At 36.5% G+C, this 19,714-nt stretch overlaps 1 protein-coding gene across 1 annotated transcript in view; it reads right to left on the reverse strand.

The window, feature by feature from the left end:
• PTPRK (protein tyrosine phosphatase receptor type K) overlaps nucleotides 1-19,714 on the reverse strand; it is a 229,580-nt gene that overhangs the window by 190,965 nt on the left and 18,901 nt on the right. Inside the window, exon 2 of the mRNA XM_072410218.1 lies at nucleotides 6,512-6,634. Within this exon, the coding sequence (XP_072266319.1) occupies nucleotides 6,512-6,634 (123 nt within the window). The remainder of the gene's footprint in view (nucleotides 1-6,511; nucleotides 6,635-19,714) is intronic.

Raw genomic sequence — 19,714 nt, forward strand, 5'->3', positions numbered from 1 at the left:
ATACAAATAAGAATAATCCAAATATAAATGGTGACAGGCATTCCTGTTCTGAGAAACCACTTGCAACATCTGGCACTAGGTTGTCAGAACACACACCTCTGCCTGTCAACCACAAGGACAAACATCAACTCAGTTGGAGGTGGCTGTATTTACATGCAGTTGTGAAGTGGTAACTGCATCAACTTTACAACTGTCCATGGGAACAAGCCTTTAAAATCTAGCTCATGAATAAAGCTATTACTGCAGGGACTATGGACTCTTGAAAGGCAGCAAAATAAGTAAATTGCAAAATAACGTGTATAGGAACCATTTTTCTTTATTGAACATGAGTTGTCCTTAAAGGCATTTAGGCAGTATTGGCCAAAAAATCTGTAGTTTCATTACATACTCTTCTGTTTATATAAATTCCTCCTAACCATGTAACATTGCTGGACAGAATGCAATGGTAAAGAATAGAACCACTGCAGCTCTCTTTCTGTAAGAATACTAGCCTAATATTCTGGGCTGGCAATGTAATAAATGACCACTACTTTGTTTTTTATTATTATTTAATAAAAAAAATATAATTTATTATAAAGTATAAATGTGAGATTTTGGACCACACTGCGGTAGATCAACAGCTACAGCAGCATATGTTATGTAGCCAATCGGCAGAAGAACATGGTGGTGCTGGCTGACTACCTCCATCCACATCCCAATGGCGGACAGAGCTGACAGCTGTGACTGTAATACATATCTAAAAGCACAGACCATGGTTGGCACAGGGTGTATCTATTGTTTTACCCATATTATGTTCATAATAATTCAACATGTACAACAAAGATACTTTATTTAAATAGTGCTTGCAGCTCTTTAAGTAAATACAGTATATTACTTGATGGCCTAGAGGAGCTAGCAAACCTATATCCCCAAAGCTCACAGTACAAACATTACAATCTCACTGTACAATCCTCTTTAAGACCTACCAACAACTGCATAGTAAAAGGCCTGTCTGACTAAATAAAGCGTTTTTTCATTTCATTTTTTCAAATCATTTTATTTTACACAGGTTTGGTACGGTATATAAAATTGGCTGTACATGCTAGAACCAACATTAGGGAAAAGGCAATTAACAAGCAAGATCTACTTAGGTTGCAGAAAAATAACATTAAAACAAACATACAAAATCGGCCCAGATAAGAGTACATGGTGGAGACAGCTCAAAGACATTATTCATGGACTAGTATACTTTTACAAAGCATTAGACCTATCCTTATGTCTGGTACTCTATTTCTGAAAATACCAAATTGGTTGATATACTAAAGTTGCTTCTACATTACCAAACATCACACAACATCTAGTCCTGAGCAGGTCTAAAAAATTATTTGTTTTTTAAAGTCTAAGACAGAATGCAGAATCAGTGTAACAAAAATATTAAGTACACTCTTACTCTTCTGTTAGTATTAGGAGGGCAAGGGCAAATGCACTTGAATAATGATCATCAGCAAATATGGCCATCTCTATAAAAGCAAACGTTTTGGCAGGTTGCTGTTCTTAAGCATTCAGGTACGTAAAAACACAATGCCGATGGAAAAGTCATTAGCGCTGATCTTAGAGAACCAATTGTTGCTGCCTATCAGCTAGGCTAGGTACATGTGCATAATAATTATCCTTGGGAAGGAACTATTAACTACGGATTGGCTGATAATCGTTTAAAAAAGTGCACAACGACTGGTCAACAATGATGAACGAGGAATGTGGCTAGAAACTAACGACTGTCCTGGCGGATCTGACTGGGTGACAATCGTTCACCATCTATTGTGTGTACTGTCGTTCAGTGATCATGGATGGTTCTGCGGTACACTTTCTCCAGTACATGTCACTTCCCGCATCGTTCAAACGATTGTATTTAAAGTGTGTACATTATTGGTGGTTTATATTTGAACGATCGTATCGTTACAGCATATAGAGAATTGTGCACAATACCATCGTTCAAAATAGTTGTGAATTTAAATGATAAATATTGCACGTGTGTACCTAGCCTTATGTAAGGGTTACAAGACCAAACTGTAGGGATTCCTTTATTCTCCAGTAAGAAAGTTTTCTGGAGAAGTAGAAAACATGGACATCCATTCCTTGGAAAATGGCAAAGCAAATTTATCCCAGGCTGCAATGAACCCAAGAGACAGTACAATTTAAAAAGAATGTACAAATGTGGTTTGTTTGAAAGGGTGGTCAGAAGTAAGCCTCCCTCTCAACACAAAAAAAAAAAAAAAAACACATGGCAACATGTGGCAGCAGCTGCCATTAATCTAATCAATGCCCCAGCCAAAGACGAGGCCAGCAGTAACAATAAAGCAGACTTTGCATGCAGCCCTTTCCGTCACTGCAATTTGTGTTATTTTGGGAGGTAACAGGGCTAAACGTGCCATTCATATTACAGTTACCTTTTAATAGCAGCAGCATATGAAAGAGGCTAGGGAATTTGGACCTTTTTACATTGTAAAGAAAAACAAAGGCCTTGCATAACTTAAGTCAAACTATTTTACCCCTGCTGTTTTTTGTTGGGTCATGTTTTTGAAAGTCATTTTAATGTAACCTGGTACGCCATATATTTAAAATCAACTTCTAATAAAATGTATACCAAAATCCTAATGAAAGTGTTTAAGCAATTCAAAAAGCACTTTAAATGAAATCTCTGGCCAAAATGCAAAGAACTGATCATCACTCTTACTAAGTAATCAATAACAAGTGTGCTTGGGTTTTAGTAGCAGCCAAAAGGCATAACAACTGTAGATTGCCAATACAATTTTCCACATTAAAGCATACTTATGTACCTACATACACTAGGTATGTGTGTCATAGCAGGAATAACATTATACAAAATTAATCAAAGGGTTAAAACTCGCGTTCATTTATTTATCTGTCCTATTGGGGAGGTATTCTGTTGCTTCCTGTCCTGGAAGTGAAATCCCTATGAAGAAAGGCAAATTTTCGGTGCTTGTCCTGTTTGAAAGATTTCTTCTTTGGTCACAACTTAAATTTCTGGATTCCTTTCCCCCTCAACTTTCAGTTCAAAAGAAAATGGTCCCCAGGACAAATAATGAGGTTAAACCGACTCAACAGTGACACAGACTACAATGAAAATCCTGACTCTAACCTCTACCTAATTTGTCTAAAAACAAAGCAACAAAAGTTGTGTGCTTAGCTTCACCTAAACCTATAAAATCTAATAAACTCTAAATGAAGTTTATGTTCAGTATTTTAAACGAATTACAACTCTTTGTTTGCATCAGTTTCTCTCTCAGTGATGATGGCCACAAGGACAAATACAAAGGATGAATCTCCCAAATAAAATCCCGGATCTATTATATTTTACTTGTTAAGGAATTTTTTCGGATACTTTCTGTGCACAGTTATTTGTTGGGAGCACTTGTTTATACAGCAATTTGGGGATTTAGAGTTATAATGTTTAAGGTGAACTAAACACTGTCCACGCTGCATCGCCAACATATTCACCCAATGCCCTTCCAGATTCGGGTGCACCTTTATTTGGCCAGGATAGAATGATGTAACCCCTACACATGCATGCAGGACTGTAGGAGGGCAGGACTGTCCAAGGAGGGCATACACTGAGTGAACATTTACCAAAAGATTGCCAACAAGCATGTAAATTTGTTTTATTGCAGAAGGGACATCAAATGTCCCTTCCACAATAAAGATTGGTCGGGTTGAAATTCTGTTTTTCAGATTTATTCTTTTTTGTTTTAGCTAAAATGGTATTGTTAAGAGAATTTGTACTTTCATGTGTTTAATTATTTAATATGTTTAATTATGTACTTTTGTATGTTATATACTTTAATATTGTGGGTGATCAGGGGTGAGTTCAGATACCATAAATCAAAATTTTCAGGCTACCACACATTAGGACAGTGTGGAGCATTGTAAAGGAAAACTAGTTATTTTACCACTGATTCAATGACTAGGAATGGAAAATGCACGTTTTTAAGCTATGTTTATACTATAATGCATCGCTGGCACACTTAAAAGTGCTACACTTGGCTGTCCAAGATTAGCTTATTGCACCACTGCACATAAGCCCAATGTTTAGCTCTATATACAGAACCATGCATCCCTACATCCCTATACATCCCATATACAATGTCAGGGAAAACCTGAATTATCTTACACATGTGGGAACAGATCACTTTTTAAGTTATCATGAATAAGCTTTATGTAATAGTTTTTCATCTTAACATTTACTTCAGATTAATTTTTGACAATTTTATATTAAATACCCTCAAATCCAGTCGCTCAGTAGGAATCTATACCTTTACTAATAAAATCTTGTAACCGAAAAGTCACTGATTTAGCAGGGTAGTCTAATACAATGTTCACAGAATGTAAACTGTAGTAGGTGAACCTAACATTAAAACTATATTTCGGTTTAAAGAATCTAAAACATTATCTACCAAATTATTAGGTAGAAAAAGTGACTGAATACATACATATTAGATTTAAATAACCAGAAGATACTGTATGGTGCTTGGATCAGTTTTAACACTTGCATCATCTTTCATAAGGAACATTAACATACCAAAGATCTTCTCTTGTAAGCCTTCTATATATTCAAACTACAGCTTATTAATGGCTGCAAAATAAACGTACATTCTGCACTACAATTCTACATGTAACTGTAATTCTGTCCTTTTTCATTTGCCAAAGGCAACTATTTCTTAAGCAACAGTGACCTCAATCATATGATTAATTACATAATACTACATTAATTGAAAACTTAGTTGCTTTCATTTTCCCTGAATATCATTCTATCTTAGAACAGTCAATTAAGCTGTTCATCAAAGGTGAGTAGGCAAGGTCAGCAAGGCTATACCTCTTCATCTATTCATTACCGATTCTCCATGGTAATTAACAATGCCAACATTTACATAAATCACATTCTCCCTGATTGTACTCCTATACTTTGAGGTGGGGGGATTTATTCTTGACAATGTTTGATTTTTACTTCACAAGCAGCCTCAAAATGTTATCCAATGTCACTGGAGACAAAGCATACTAAGATTAGGTGGTTTCCTTGACTGGAGTCAAATATGTGCTAATAAAAGTTTAGCTCCCATAATGAAACCTTGACAACCCCAGGTTGGCAACTGGTCAATCACCAGTCATCCAGAGGCTTGCGACAGGTAAAACGGGAACCTGGCTTGGCCATGTCCTTCAGAACAGCCTGGGCATTTATATACATACAGTCAGTGTCTGCTACTACTACTTAAATCAAGCTCATTACCGCTACCTCTGGCTGTCTGATACATGTTACCTTGTGCTCACCTTCGGGTCAGCTCTGTGTATTAGCCATGGTATTATCAACAGAGAAGTGAGAATGATCGGCAATGTAGAGAGAATCTGAAAGCAAACCGCTAATTTTAATCACCCGATTGCCAGTGGCTGATGTCTGCATTTATGTCAATGGAAAGCTGGCTCCAAGATTTTTAAAACCGGTTTAAAACCGGAGGTACATTCAAAATATTACAATATTTAACAGGGTACATTAGAAAATAAAACATTTAGATTTCTGCTGTGAAGAAGAAACAAAAACACGCACTTCAATGCATTAAAAATATGACATGGCAAATTGTGTAGGTTTAGTGTGATTTTTAGGCTGGGGTCAAAGACACTGCAAACATACATTTAAAGACAAAAAGTGTGAATAAAAAAAAAAGAATGTTTTGTAAGGCATGGATATCTGCTAAAAGACCATAGTAAATGGTTGTTGACACATAGATACACATTCACTGAACATGTGAAAAGGAAATGGAAATCAAACACCAATATTGCATTGTGGATCTTCAAGCATCGCAATATAGTGATCCACCTCTCTAGAGGGTAACCCATTAATAGCCATGGTGAAAAACAATTCACTGACCTAAAATTGGTAGCATTTACAGTTGGTGGATACACTATTAGTTAATATGTACCCTTGCTAGACGTCAGTTAATATATTTGTTTCTGGGCTCCTATATTATTGGAGTCCTCTAAGTGAACCTTGGCATTCCTGTTAATAAATGTGGAATAAACTCATGTGGAATAAAACCTCCTATTTAATTACCAGAAGCTATAAATAAACATCCCAAGTCCCAAGTATTTTTCCTGTCCTGGAAATGTAGCAAAATGCACAATAAGGCATCTTGTAGAGATGAGCCCAATATAAATAGTTTAAAACATGGTCGCCAAACTTTTTGGACCCACAGGCCACTAAAATTACCGGCTCCAAGCTGCGCATGTGTGGGGAGTCGGGTGTCACTCAAAAAGTGAAGAAACTTCCCCCATTGTGACGCCACAATGGCAGAACCCATCCACTCCAGGGACACAACCTGCCCACCGCCCTTAGCCTGTGATCCGTACAGGGACATGGTCCACGGCTCTGACCAGTGCGCCTGCTGGTTTAAACTAAACTTGCCTTATTCCACACAAAACAGAAAAGGTCAATAACAGTGGTATGGTATCTCAGTCATTTTACCTTTTGGCATTTCTGTTGGCAGGTAATGGGGTTCTTGTGCACTGACATGATCCCAATCAAAGTCATCATAGAGATCTTGATGATAGTCACATGCTGCTGGGCCATCATCAAAGGTACAACCTCCTGCAAGAAAATAATACATTGAGAAAATATATTTTCAGAAACCACTAAATATATTTAAACATTTATATTGTTTTACACCAATCAAATACACATACATATTATTTCTGTGCTGGACCTGCAAATGTAGTCCTGATATGTGCACAATGGAAGCACTGGAACAAGGTCTGGTGTTCAACCTGGTGTTACAGAACTCAATATATTAATAGTATTTTGTTTGTATCAAAAAACCACCAACAGAACCCAGTAACATGTATGTGTTATAACAAATATTAATCCATACTATATTTGGGATGATCCAAATCAATATGTGAAAAAAAAAAGAAAAAAAAATCAGGGAATGTGAATAGTGCTCACATTAGGGGTCCTGCAGGAACATTTCACATTCAAACAGTAGCTCTCGACCAAATTATTTTTCTAGGATGAAGTAAGCTAGGCTAGAAAAAAATATGTATTTTTTCCCATAGAAAATGGAAGCAAAGCTTTGAGGAAACTTTGGGGTATTTTTGGTAGTTCTTGAACATTTAAACACTTCTATAACATTAAAAAACCAAACAGGAGCAAAAAAGTAAAGTTTACGATAGGAAATACATACTATTTAAATAAGACCTATCACCAACATTTTCAACATTATGTAAAAGGGTGGCTTTCCCTTTTATATGATGGGGGGGGGGGTTGTTGTTTTACCTTTATGGACAGGTCCTCTTACCTACCAGGCCACAGCGGTATAGGCTGAAGAGAAAACTCACAGCCTTGTGGGATAGTTGTGTCACATATCCCAGGGGGCGGTAGGCTCTGGTATGTGTCACAAGGCTTTCCTCTAATGTACAAAAATAAATGCTTGATCTTGATCTTATGCATGCCAAGTTTTTTGCTATCTCATGCAGTGGGAGATGGGGTGACAAGAAGAACCCGTAGGAAAGAAGGTGGTGGCACAAGACCGAATGGTGGGTCTTGGTAAGAAGAAAGAAGCCGAGACAGTGCTGGACTCATGAAAAAGGCAGGTAATTTTTTTTGTTCAAAGTTCTGCTTCTAATACTAATCAACAAAGTTGACCAAGTAGCTGCACAAGGAAAAAAAATGTGTATCCAGGAGGAGCATATTTTTATTGGACAAATAAAAGAAATATTGATATAGATGTAAAAAGATCAGATACGCTGGGATACTTTGATTCCTAAACATTAGTCAGCAAACCTCCATAAAACCCTACTAGGTTAATAATTACTGCATTCATTGCTACACTTCAGCCTTCATGAGCCACTAAGTATTTATGTCTTTCTCAATCTACCAGCCAATCATCATTCACATTAACCTCTCTCAAAAACACCCAGATGCAATAAATTAAATCGGTGCTTTTATTTTTTTATATACATTATTATTCAAACAGCAAATGTAATGGATTCTGAATGAAAATTCCAGACAGACTAATATTGTTATTATAAGAACATCAATCCAGAAATGTAATTACAAAATTGCAAACTTGGCATTTGATCCAGGTCAGAAAGGCATGACTTACATATCACTTCTCTGTTGTAGATACAGGACATGTCTGCTAAGTTAAGTTACTTTATTTAAGATGAACCTTCTCATTGCCAAAGACTGCCTTCCCGATTTCTTAAACATGGGGTACTAAAATACATTACTATCTGAAGATCACTTTAACCTGTCACCACATTTCACCAAAGTACAGTGTATTTGGTAACAAAAATGTTCCATATTGTAAAAGTAAATCCCTATTTAATGTACAGCGCTGCGTAATATGTTGGCGCTATATAAATCCTGTTTATTAATAACAATAATAATAATAATAATAATAATTCTGGATATAATGCAGGGGCATTGCAGTGAAGTGAAATATCTGACAAAAGATGATTGGCCTTAAATGATTTTGTATGTGTACTTTGTCACTACTAAACAGAGCAAGCCACCCCCAGTCACATGTTTATACTTCCATGGCTTCCTACTATTTATATACCGAATGGCCTTAATGTAGAATTTTGGTGTTCCTTGCTTGTAGATCATTGGAAGACTTTTCAATGTAACCCTTTTAGAATAGGGCTTGTGTAAACTTTTAAAACTACTATTGGTATACTGTCTCAGTATAAAAGATTATGCAGGGTAAACAAAATGAAGCCATGTTTCATGTTCAAATATGTAATCTGCATTGATGGAACTTAAAAAGCCACACCAAGCTCTATGTGGATCAACAACTGCTAACAAAATTCATAAAAAGAAAAAAAAATATTTCCAAAAGAAAAACTTTTTTTTTTAAATGTTTATAGATTTTATAGGCTATCACATAGCAGTGATCATTTTTAGTTTAAAACCACATCACATTTCCGTTTTCCACTTTATTACACAAAGTATTGGTGTATTTATGGTATTTCTTTTGATTTCTTTGTAGGTGTTTGATACTCGGTTAACAACTCCTGGTATAAATTTCATGTCAATAGCCATATTAGAAATATATTTACTGAGAAAAACATTGATGTGTTTATTACCTTTTTCCCTTGCTATAAATGCATTACCATGTCTTATTATGGTAGATAAGATTCACAGCAAACCATACCAAAGATGTAACATGCAGGAATGTCTAATGCACTGCATAGTAATAAATGGTTTAGATCTGCTTTTCTGTACAACACATTAAGTTTTAGAATGGACACACACTTCACCCAACCCACCAACCTACCAAAAAACAACATTAATCTGTACACTATATCACCCATTCTGTTAACACCTTCAATCAGATCTAAACCCTGCCAAACACTAGTGTACATTGCCATAACAGAAGATGATACAATGACCATGTTTTTTTTATGCAAATCTGCCAGAAGATATATCAGCCAACTGTGAAAAGCATTACAATAAATTAGCAGCCATCGCCTGAATGTTGCATATCAATATACTGGGCACTGCAGTAAAAAAAAAACACCAACATGAATATATGTGTACAGAGCCATGTTGTAAACTACATCATATCTGCCCTGTGTCAAAGCTGAGAATCACCTCCTTGTACTACCATTCCCTTCTGCTTTACATGAACACGTTTGTTTCAATAACTGGTTCTGTTTATGAGGTGTTCTGGTCTCACAGGTGACAGCCAGAGTTCCTCTGCAGACAAACCACGATCCAACCCATCTATGGTCCACCCTACTTTACCCGATAGATTTAGATCTGCTTTAACTATGTGATGGTCTTATTCAACACGGGTCTAAGGATGGCCAATAATAACCAAATCATGAACATTTGTCAAGACTGACCATGGTTACAATTATTACTTTAGTGGTACATCAACAATCCTGCCATTTTTTGAGACAGCTGGGGTGTCATGGCTTATTACCTAAATTGTAATTTTAGAGAGATTTATAAAGGTGACATGCTGTGCTTCCAGAAATGTAATCTGTAGGATGAGCATAAACCCCATTTTTTGTGCCTCAGGAGGAGAAAATAAATTCACACTGCTGCCAAATGTTTAGGCATACATTATAAGATTCACTGCTTTGCCATACTGTGGACACACCTTAAGAGTAAAAAACAATCAATACAGAAATCTAAAAATGTTTTAACCATAAGAATTTTTTTTCTCATGATGGGAAAAGGGATAAAATGATCGGTGTGTTTACATCACATAATTTTACCAGGTGAGACCAGGAAGGCTTTCTAGTATTGTCTAGTAGTATCAGGCATTAGTGTCCCATCAATGACTGGGAATCCACCCTGCTCATAATATTATACCCTTTTTATTTTTTTTTTGTAACTACAAAAACATACAAGCTTACTTTTGAACAGACCATTACATTGCTACCTGATCCTCACAGTTGCTTTTCAGTCTCTCCTAGATTGCAATCCATCCTTTTGGTAATTGAAGACTACCAGGTGATGGATCCCAACCCTACCTGACCCCACTTCCCCTTTCCCCTACTTGGGTTTCTTTTTGACTTCTTTTTCTTGTTCATTTTCTTATTTTACCCCCATTTTTCTCATCTTTGTTGTCACTACCTTTGATCAAGGCCTAGCAAAATGATGCCAATACTATTTTTTTTAATGCTTGCTACAGCCCAATGCATTACAATGTAATGCATTTACATTTGTGACCAGTTTTTTACGCTTTTTTAATATGTATGACCTTTTGATATTGGTATGTCAAATGCTGCATATTTTGTATTATGCTTGATAATCAATGTTGTGTATTTCTTTCTGTTTTATATAGTAAAATAAAATAAATTTTATTAAAACCGTTTAAATAAAAAGATTTACAAAAAACATACAAGCTTGTAGGTACCAAAGATTAGGCAAATATGCACCCAGCTAAATACTAAGTGAAATGACTTCCTCCATGCAGCTAACCTAACCTTGTCTGCAGTAAAAGGATAAAATAATACACAATGGAGCCCTTATGCCTTCCAGGCTGTCATTACCCCTTTTAATACTTTATACAGCCTCTAGTTTATTAACATAAACCTCCAATAGATCACACATTAAATAATTTAACAAGACGGATGCCCTTAATTGTAGTCGTGTGAACTAATCCAATTCTACATATTAAAATGTTAAAAACAGTATAAAATATCATTTTTCCTGTCACATTATCTCTACACTAGATGAAACGTTACAATTATTTCCTTGCTCCAAGTGTCTTTATAAAAATGAATCATATAACTGAACCTTTGAATTTGTAGCGCACTCCCTACCTATGAAAATATAAATGCACACATGGAAGTAACTGAACACTGGCTTCAAGCCCAGCTTCCTCAGTATGCCAAATTTGATATCACAAGGCAGGGCTTACAATGATCACTGCATTGATAATATATTGCTCCCCTATGCCTATAGACCAAGTAGTTCTAATTTCTAGGCCCAGAGGTAAGGAGTTTTTCAAGGGCTGGCCAAATGTGTAGCAATTGTGTTCAAATGCCTCACAAACGCCTAATCTGAGCATTTCCCCAATACAATCCCATGATACAGATTATAAAACACACAAAATGGCAGGGGGGGATGTATCAGGAAGAATACATTTGGTGACAAAATGATTACGATTTTTGAACATTAACTGTCCAATCTTCTATGATCTGCAAAGGACAGCTACAGATTGCATTTACAAAAATATACAGACTAATCAGTGTTACCATTAAATAAAATTATTTCCTTTTAATAAACAGACAAAACTAACCACTTGACCAGTACTTTCAATGACAGCACTGATAGTGGTAGCTAAATGTATTTCAATATTCCTGCTACTGAGTGAAGGAGAAGAATAAATATTGTATCCTTCATCAACTTCTTACTTTGCTGAGGGGATCTACCAACCCAAAGCCCACACTCTATTGAAATGTATTTTCAGAATACTTTATAAGCTGCACAAACATTACCTTTGCTGCTGCATCAATTCAATGTGAAGGTGTAGGCATGCACCTTATTTAAAGATGTATAAACACTTAAGTATCTGAGCTCAGGCAATTCAGACTGCTGAATTTCACCCAATGCTTCAGCAAATACAATGATTACAATTTATAGCTTTGCACAATATTCTTACTGACTACAAAAGAAAGAAAAAATATATAAATAAAAAGAGTATTAATGTGAAAAAGATAGAAGCCGAGCTTAGAGCCGGCTCACATAATAGAATGAATGTAAATTATTTCAATGAAAAAGAACCCCGGAGCAAACAGTACTTGTCACAACAGATAAACTCTTATCTGAAACACCCTAGCTTTTGTTATTTTTCATTATTTCTCTGAAAAACAAACCAGAAAAACAAAGAATCTAAAGGGTTTAAATACTGTATTATGTACCTCAAAGACTAATAAAACATAGAAAATAAATATCAATGTTGAAAATCAGAAAATCTCAACCACCTGTGGATTGGCACCACATAGGTGGTTCTTGGCCAAAATGGGCCAAGTAGCTTCTCCAGAGTCAGTAAACGAAAAGCTGATCAGTGGACTACGTGCAGGACAATCCAGCTGCTCAGCATCAGCTTACTGTGGAATTCCTCTTTTCCTCAAAACAAATTTCCAAAAGGCTTTCCTAGAAAATGTTGATAAAGATACAAAACCTTTTTTAACAGCAATATAATATTCATAGGCTATATTCAGACTAGCAGTAAAAAACTGCAACATTTATGGTTCCTGTGTGCCAAGATGAGGGTACAGGTGGGAACGGTAGGGTTTTTTGAGGTGTTGGCAAAAGCTTTGTGTGTTGCCTGTGGTTGGAAGGAGTATCTTTTTTTAAATTGCATACTGAATTTGGAGCAAGTTAACAGCTCCTGGACCTTGCAAGTAGAAAAATTACACTGCATGCAAATAACCAGAAAAAATAACAGGTAATAAAAACAAACCTATTGGTTCCAATGTTAACCATTTATAAGAAGCAGATAACTGCACTTGGTGGTATCACTATTTAAAGCCCATCTTTAGAAAGACCTGATCTTCCGCTCTTCCACCTTCCACACGACCGTAGCTACAAGAGGTTGTCTTTGCACTGCAACTGGATCAATAAAAGCCCTACACTCCATGGCCCATGAGTGCATATTTCACCTTGACATACAGAGTCAACCACCAGGGTCAATAAGGGAGTTACATCTATGGCAATTCAATAGCTGAAGACCCGAGGTCCACCAGGAAATTGGTGGGTAAGATGGTGAATGTGCTGAGTATACTTGCTGATTATAGTAGAAGCTCACCAACAAGTACAGTTCAATTTTAACCTCTGTATTGGGTTTTATACCACCATAGTGATTGTGTAAGGATGACTTAGTTTTCCAAGTGGTAAAGAAAGTCAGTTCGATAAGTAATGAAATGTAGAACAAGTTGACTTTAATGTAATCAACAACTGGGAGCTCAGATTACAGTAAATGCTGTACTTGCACTAAGGAGCTGGACATACTATGCCCCATTTAAAGTAGGGTGCGCCATATGAGACCAAGGTTGGTCTGTCATCCAATATGCTTAGCTATGTGTTACTGCTTCAATATGTTGCATATGAAGTAGAGTAATTCAACTTTTTAGTATGAACCATAGAAGATCTACCAGCTTCATACCATATAGCAGTTAAATATTTGGACATCAGGAGTGGCCAAGCACTTAAAAGTGGCACTAAAGTTTCCCTTTGCAAATTTGTGATTCAGACAAATGGTTATTGCAGGAAAGTACAGGTGATGTCAGTTCTGCAATAACTATACTTATTAGCCTGATGGCCACTCAGCTGTCAAATTTCGCTAAGCATGTGCAGCTCAGAACTTGTTGCCAGGGTTACCCAGCAATCGCAGCTTCCCACTAGCGCACCTGCATGGGAGCTATGTCGTCGTGGCTCAGCTGATCAAGATGGCCAAAGTTCGGAATACAGACAGGAAAATATTGATGAGTTTAGTTCCGCTTACAGTGACCAGGTGAAGGGCACCTTGATGAAGGTGTTTTGCACGGCCCCAAAATATCATAATGCTACTAATAGTAACTGCTATGAGAATTACAGCAAACTATATATAAGAAAATTATATTAATGTGGTAGTAAAAAAAACAGAATACATAGAAAATTAACTCCAAAACTAACAAAACTATGTAAAACATTTCAAGTGCCCCTAAGTTAGTATCTAAATACCCTTCCTTAGAGAGCCTTGCAAAAGATGCATTAACCAAATACGTTCTTAAAAAAAAAAAAAAAGTACGCTTTCTCAGTGTTGAGTCTGTCTACACATGGATGTAGTTTTTTTTTTTTTTGTTTTTTTTTTTAAACATACTCATAAAAAACATTTGTTCCCTACTCAGAATGGCTCCAGGGTTTACCAATAATTATTGTATAATCTGACTGCCGTGTTAGACTTGACTTGGTCCAATCATACACACTTCTGTGCAGGCAATTAGACAGCCTAGAGGAAAGTGGATAACATTCCTTTTAAAAAAAATATATGATACCCAAACACCAGCAGATTGGCTCTGGCAGGAAAGCCCAGGGAAATACAGCTGATTTGATTAAAACGCTAAAACCATCCTGCATTCTTCACTTCTTCTTTATTCATAACTCAACCTGAAGGCAAGATCTAAAAAACACTGGGAAAAAAATACATTCATTGCGCAGACATTCTATTTCCTTCTGCAACCTCCCGAAGCAAATAATTCCGAATAAAACGAATGCATTTGGGTCTTTTTTCCTTTCAAATCAATTTTAAAGGGATTTTCTACAATAAACTACTGTCGCTATATTATTCTGGGATTACAAGAAAATGTGCCTAGTTAATTTGACATTGACATGAAAATGATAGAAATGGCTGTTGCAGTTTCAAATGACCAGAAATGTCATTTAAGGCAAAAAGACAGTTGAGCAAGTAAGTAAAACAGTAGACAAAAACGACCTTTTCACCTAAAACGCTTCACAGACAAGAAGAACAAAGTCTTCGTGAACCCGCAAACATTCGCCACATACATTTCAAGTCATATTGGCAATTCTTCAAGCTGTCATTTCCCATTTTAATTTTCTTTCAGTGAAAATAAAGCAAATTTAGAGCAGCAAGAACTGTGCAAGACCAGCGCCAAACATGAATTAGACCGCTCTGTGTAGAAAATGACTAACAAACCAGTATATTTTTAGGCTATGATGGCAAACTGGCACACTCAGAGGAAAACCATGCAAACACAGTAAAACTAATCTAAGGATTGCAAGGCTGACCTGACAATTCACTCATTTCCTTACATATTCTCACCCCCTACAGTTGGTTCACCAGTTTTAGAGATGCGGCAGAAAAAAACCTGCAGTACTTAGTATTCAACTTTTGTGATTTACCTTTACACTTTATGTGTTGCCAGAAACTTGTAACCACTGCAACATAACATGAATTTTTTGATTTAGAGAGCTTTGCTTATAAATAAAATCAGTAAATGAAACAAGTTTTTAAAAATATCTTTGTAGCCAATTACAAAATGTAAAATAAATGTTCATTTCCATAGGAAAAATCTTACAACTACAACACTCACAGTCAAAAGAAATTACACTTTATACACAAATGAAAAGAGGAATAAAAAGGGAAAACCACTGCATTTGTAATTTGCAGCTAAAGGATTTGCAGGCTGTAACAGGTAAAGTGTAAACCACGTAATTAAAATAGAAAATGATTCCTTCCTTCCCTGGGGAAAGAAAGGCTAAAAGAGCATATTATGGCTGCCTCAGCTGAAGCAGACAAAACACCTTAGGGGGCAGAGGAAATGGAGGAGGAAGACATGAGACAGAATGAAATATAACTTTCCTTCACACAAAACTCATACATGATACTAAATACACAAGTCAGAAATGAATGAATGGGCTAGAAAATTAAACATTGCAGGTACAATGTAAAATGAAAAATTATCATTTTTCAAACTAGAGGCAAATTGTATGGGCTAGCTCATGTTCCTCCAAAGGAAGCTGGTTTACAAACTTAGAAGTCCTTATTTTCAAGTGTGTATACCCGTGTACATCCCCCTAAGAATACACATTTGAAAGACATTGTACAGACGTGCAATAATTGCCACAGCAGGGGATCTTAAGTTATATTTTCCATTGACTGTAGAATGCATGAGAATTGTACACAAGGCTCCGTTTGTTATATATGGGGAGGGGAGGGGGGGGGGGGGGGGGGGGTGAGTAGTTTTGTGCCCAGCTGCGTCCTTCCCATAAGAAAACTGGTCATATGGGATGATCGTTTAGTGGTCCACCAGCTAAACATTCCTGTTAAAGTGATTCCTAGATAAAGTGAAAACAAACAGCTGTACACCCATGACAATCACAAACACTCCTCTCAAACAATGAAAATGTAGAATCCTTACATACTTCAACTTGTAACATTCTAATTAGCAGCAATACCTTTTTTTCCAGTTATTTTATTGTTCATGACACATCATTGTTCTACATTTCCCTACTTTTGGGCACCAAAAGTTCACAAAAAGGACATTGTAGAATAATAAAAGGAATGGAGGAGCTCAGCTATGAGGAGAGATTAGCTGAACTGAATCTATTCTCCCTTGAGAGGAGACGTTTAGGGGAGATATGATCAGCCTGTATAAATATATAAAACAGTCCATATAGAGAACTCTCTTCCTCATTCACTTTGAGATCATTACAAAGAACAAGAGGGCACTCTTTGCGTCTGGAGGAAAAGAAGTTTAAGCTCCGGATAAGGAAGGGGTTCTTCACTGTAAGGTCTGTGAAAATGTGGAATCGGCTCCCTCAGGAAGTAGTTTCAGCAACTACCATAGATTGCTTTAGGAAAACGCCGAATGCTTTTCCAGAAGCACAGATTATAACTGGGTATTAAAACATTAAAGGAAAGATTACAGACTGTGGGTCCAGTGAACATCTGATTGTCCCATGGAATCAGGAAGGAATTTTTTTCCCGTTGGAGCAAATTGTACCTGGGTTTTTTGCCTTCCTCTGGACCAACCATGTCCATTTTTATTCCTGGGATATGTTTATTTACCTAGTGGCTGAATTTAATGTCTTTTTTTCAATCTGACCTACAATGTAACTATGTAGGAGAAAAAAAATGGCAGACATTTTTTATTTGGACATCTCTAATAAAGAAATACTTGTTGGGTTTACTGACACTTTTACAGTCATCTGCCTTCAATCATAATTGACATAGATCAGTAATCAGGTCATGACAGATTGACCTGAGCTGCAATATCCCATGTGTCTGTAAATCAAGAAACACTGACCTAAAGGGTAACCTTGGACACACACAGCAGTGTGCTATTCTATGCAGAGAGGAGGGGTTAAGAACTGCAGGCAATCATTATTATTATTATTATTAAACAGGAGTTATACAGTGCCAACACTGCACAATAAATAGGGGTTACAAATGACAGTCAGATACAGATACAGTGACACTGGAGGAGAGGACCCTGCCCAGAAGAGCTTACAATCTCATCAATCTGGAAGATTGGATCTGGAGAACTGAAGAATGACATAGGTTGACCACTGTACAAGATGAACACAACCTCTCAGCTATTATGTAAATGAAGCTTACGTTTCAGGTCAAGGAAAGGTATTGAACTGACCCAGATACTACTAAGGGGCTTGGAAACTTCATTCATGTGTAAAATGCCAATATGGACCAACTCGGAGTATACTTTGTATCGAGATACTAACTCCAAAAAAAGATAGGGATCAAGTAATAAGTAGAACTGAGAAATACCAAAGGTTGGGATAGACATATATAAATTAATTTGAAGATTGTGTTTTATGGAGATTATACTGTTTAATTATGATTTGTTGGGAAACGAATATTGTATGACACATTTTTTGTTGGCTTGTTTATTTGTATGAATAAAATGAAAACTAATACAGAAATTGAAACAGAAACTGCCAATATGGAAAAAACGGACATCCCAGCTTCTTATCTATGTAATGCCTAGCTTCTTGGTTTAGTTAATAAAATCAGGCTACAGGAGAGGTTACACCATACCCTCCAAAGGACAATCAGCATTATTCAGCCCCCCTTTACCCCGTAGTTAAACTGATCCTGGCCAGGCCCTTTTATTTAATGGATTTCGGGTCTTGGAGGCTGAGCATGTGGGTGTTGCGTTGAGCAATCTGAATGTTAATATAGTCTGCCCAAGAAGAGTACTGAGAAGAGTACTTCTAAATGTCATTACCATATTGATGGGAGGGGTAAAAGGGACCATGAAAGGTAAACCGTCACAAACATTTCAGATTTAAAGCTTGTCTAAACTGCCTTGGGCATTCTTTTAGAATACTGCTATAAAAGTTTGGAAACTAGGCTGACCTACCAAAGGCAAAAGAAGATAGGTTAAACTGGATTTTGTTTTTAAAGAAACACAAATGACGTTTTGAAAATAGAAGTTGTGATAGAGACTTGCAGGTTAAAAACTGCCACAATCCACATTTCAATTTCTCAATCTAATTCAATTACAGAGTCGAAAATAAAAGCCCAACATGCCTTAAGCTAGTGTTTTTCAGACAAGGCCAGATCAAGTCTAACAACCTGGCCCAAGTGGGCACTAAATGAAATAAACATTAAAAAAAGAAAACCTTTCTTCAGGGCATTTTAATACAATCCAACAAAAAACTAACAGGACCCCTTTGTCCCCATCATGTGGAAAGCAAAACTGCAGCTTCTTTATATCAGTTGTAAAATATAATGATAATCTTTTCATTAACATACAGTGCAGGGAAAGCTTCTCTGTAGAGAGTTACATTCATTTCAATAAGCACACAATGCAATGCTCCAAGGACAACATGTAACAGGGAAAAAAAACACATTGGTTTTGACAGCACTTCCAAACAGAACTCTTTTGGTGAGATGTTAGAGGTGGCCGTGATTTTTGATGCAATTAGAACAGGAACATCTAGTAAATGTACGCACTCTAAATAAAAAGAGACATGCATTTCACCCCTTTTTAAAATGATTTTGTTTACTGTCGGAGAGACACTGTGCTACTAATCAGCCCGTTCACTGTGATGTTCTAACACAAGCGACTAATAAACCAGTTTAATAAAGATAAAATCAGACATGGCCTTTGCTTGCTCCTCGGTGTCTCATTGCTTGTGCTTCCAGATTTGATATGTACCAATGGAAAAGGCACTCTAAGTAGGCTTCATTACTGCATTCTCGGAACTGAAGCAATGAGAATGTTAACAGCAGTCTGACACAGTGGTGTCACTATAACACAAACACACTGCAATAATAAAACTGGCACTAACGTTCCCTACATGTGAACAATTGAGAGGCCGAGGGCATCTTATAAATGCAACCATCCATTAACTGCATACTGCTTTACAGTGGTAAATATACGACTATGCACTATCTTCTATTAAAAACAGGCAAGAGGGATAAAAAACAATCGCCACAAAATCAAGGACATTTACAAAAGAAAAAAAACTCCTAGTTATATATAAATTCTTATTAGTTATATTTAAAAAATTATATCCAACTATAACTTTAAACAACTGCTAAATCAAAAGAAAAGCCATGCTAATAAAGCTACGTACACACTTCCAATTATTATTGTTTGTAAACGAACGACGAACGATCCTGCACGATATCTGATAACATACAGATAACGACAGGATCATTCAAAGATATTGTACACA

This window comes from Pyxicephalus adspersus, chromosome 4, assembly GCF_032062135.1.
Source record: "Pyxicephalus adspersus chromosome 4, UCB_Pads_2.0, whole genome shotgun sequence".
In the NCBI taxonomy this organism is placed as follows: domain Eukaryota; kingdom Metazoa; phylum Chordata; class Amphibia; order Anura; family Pyxicephalidae; genus Pyxicephalus; species Pyxicephalus adspersus.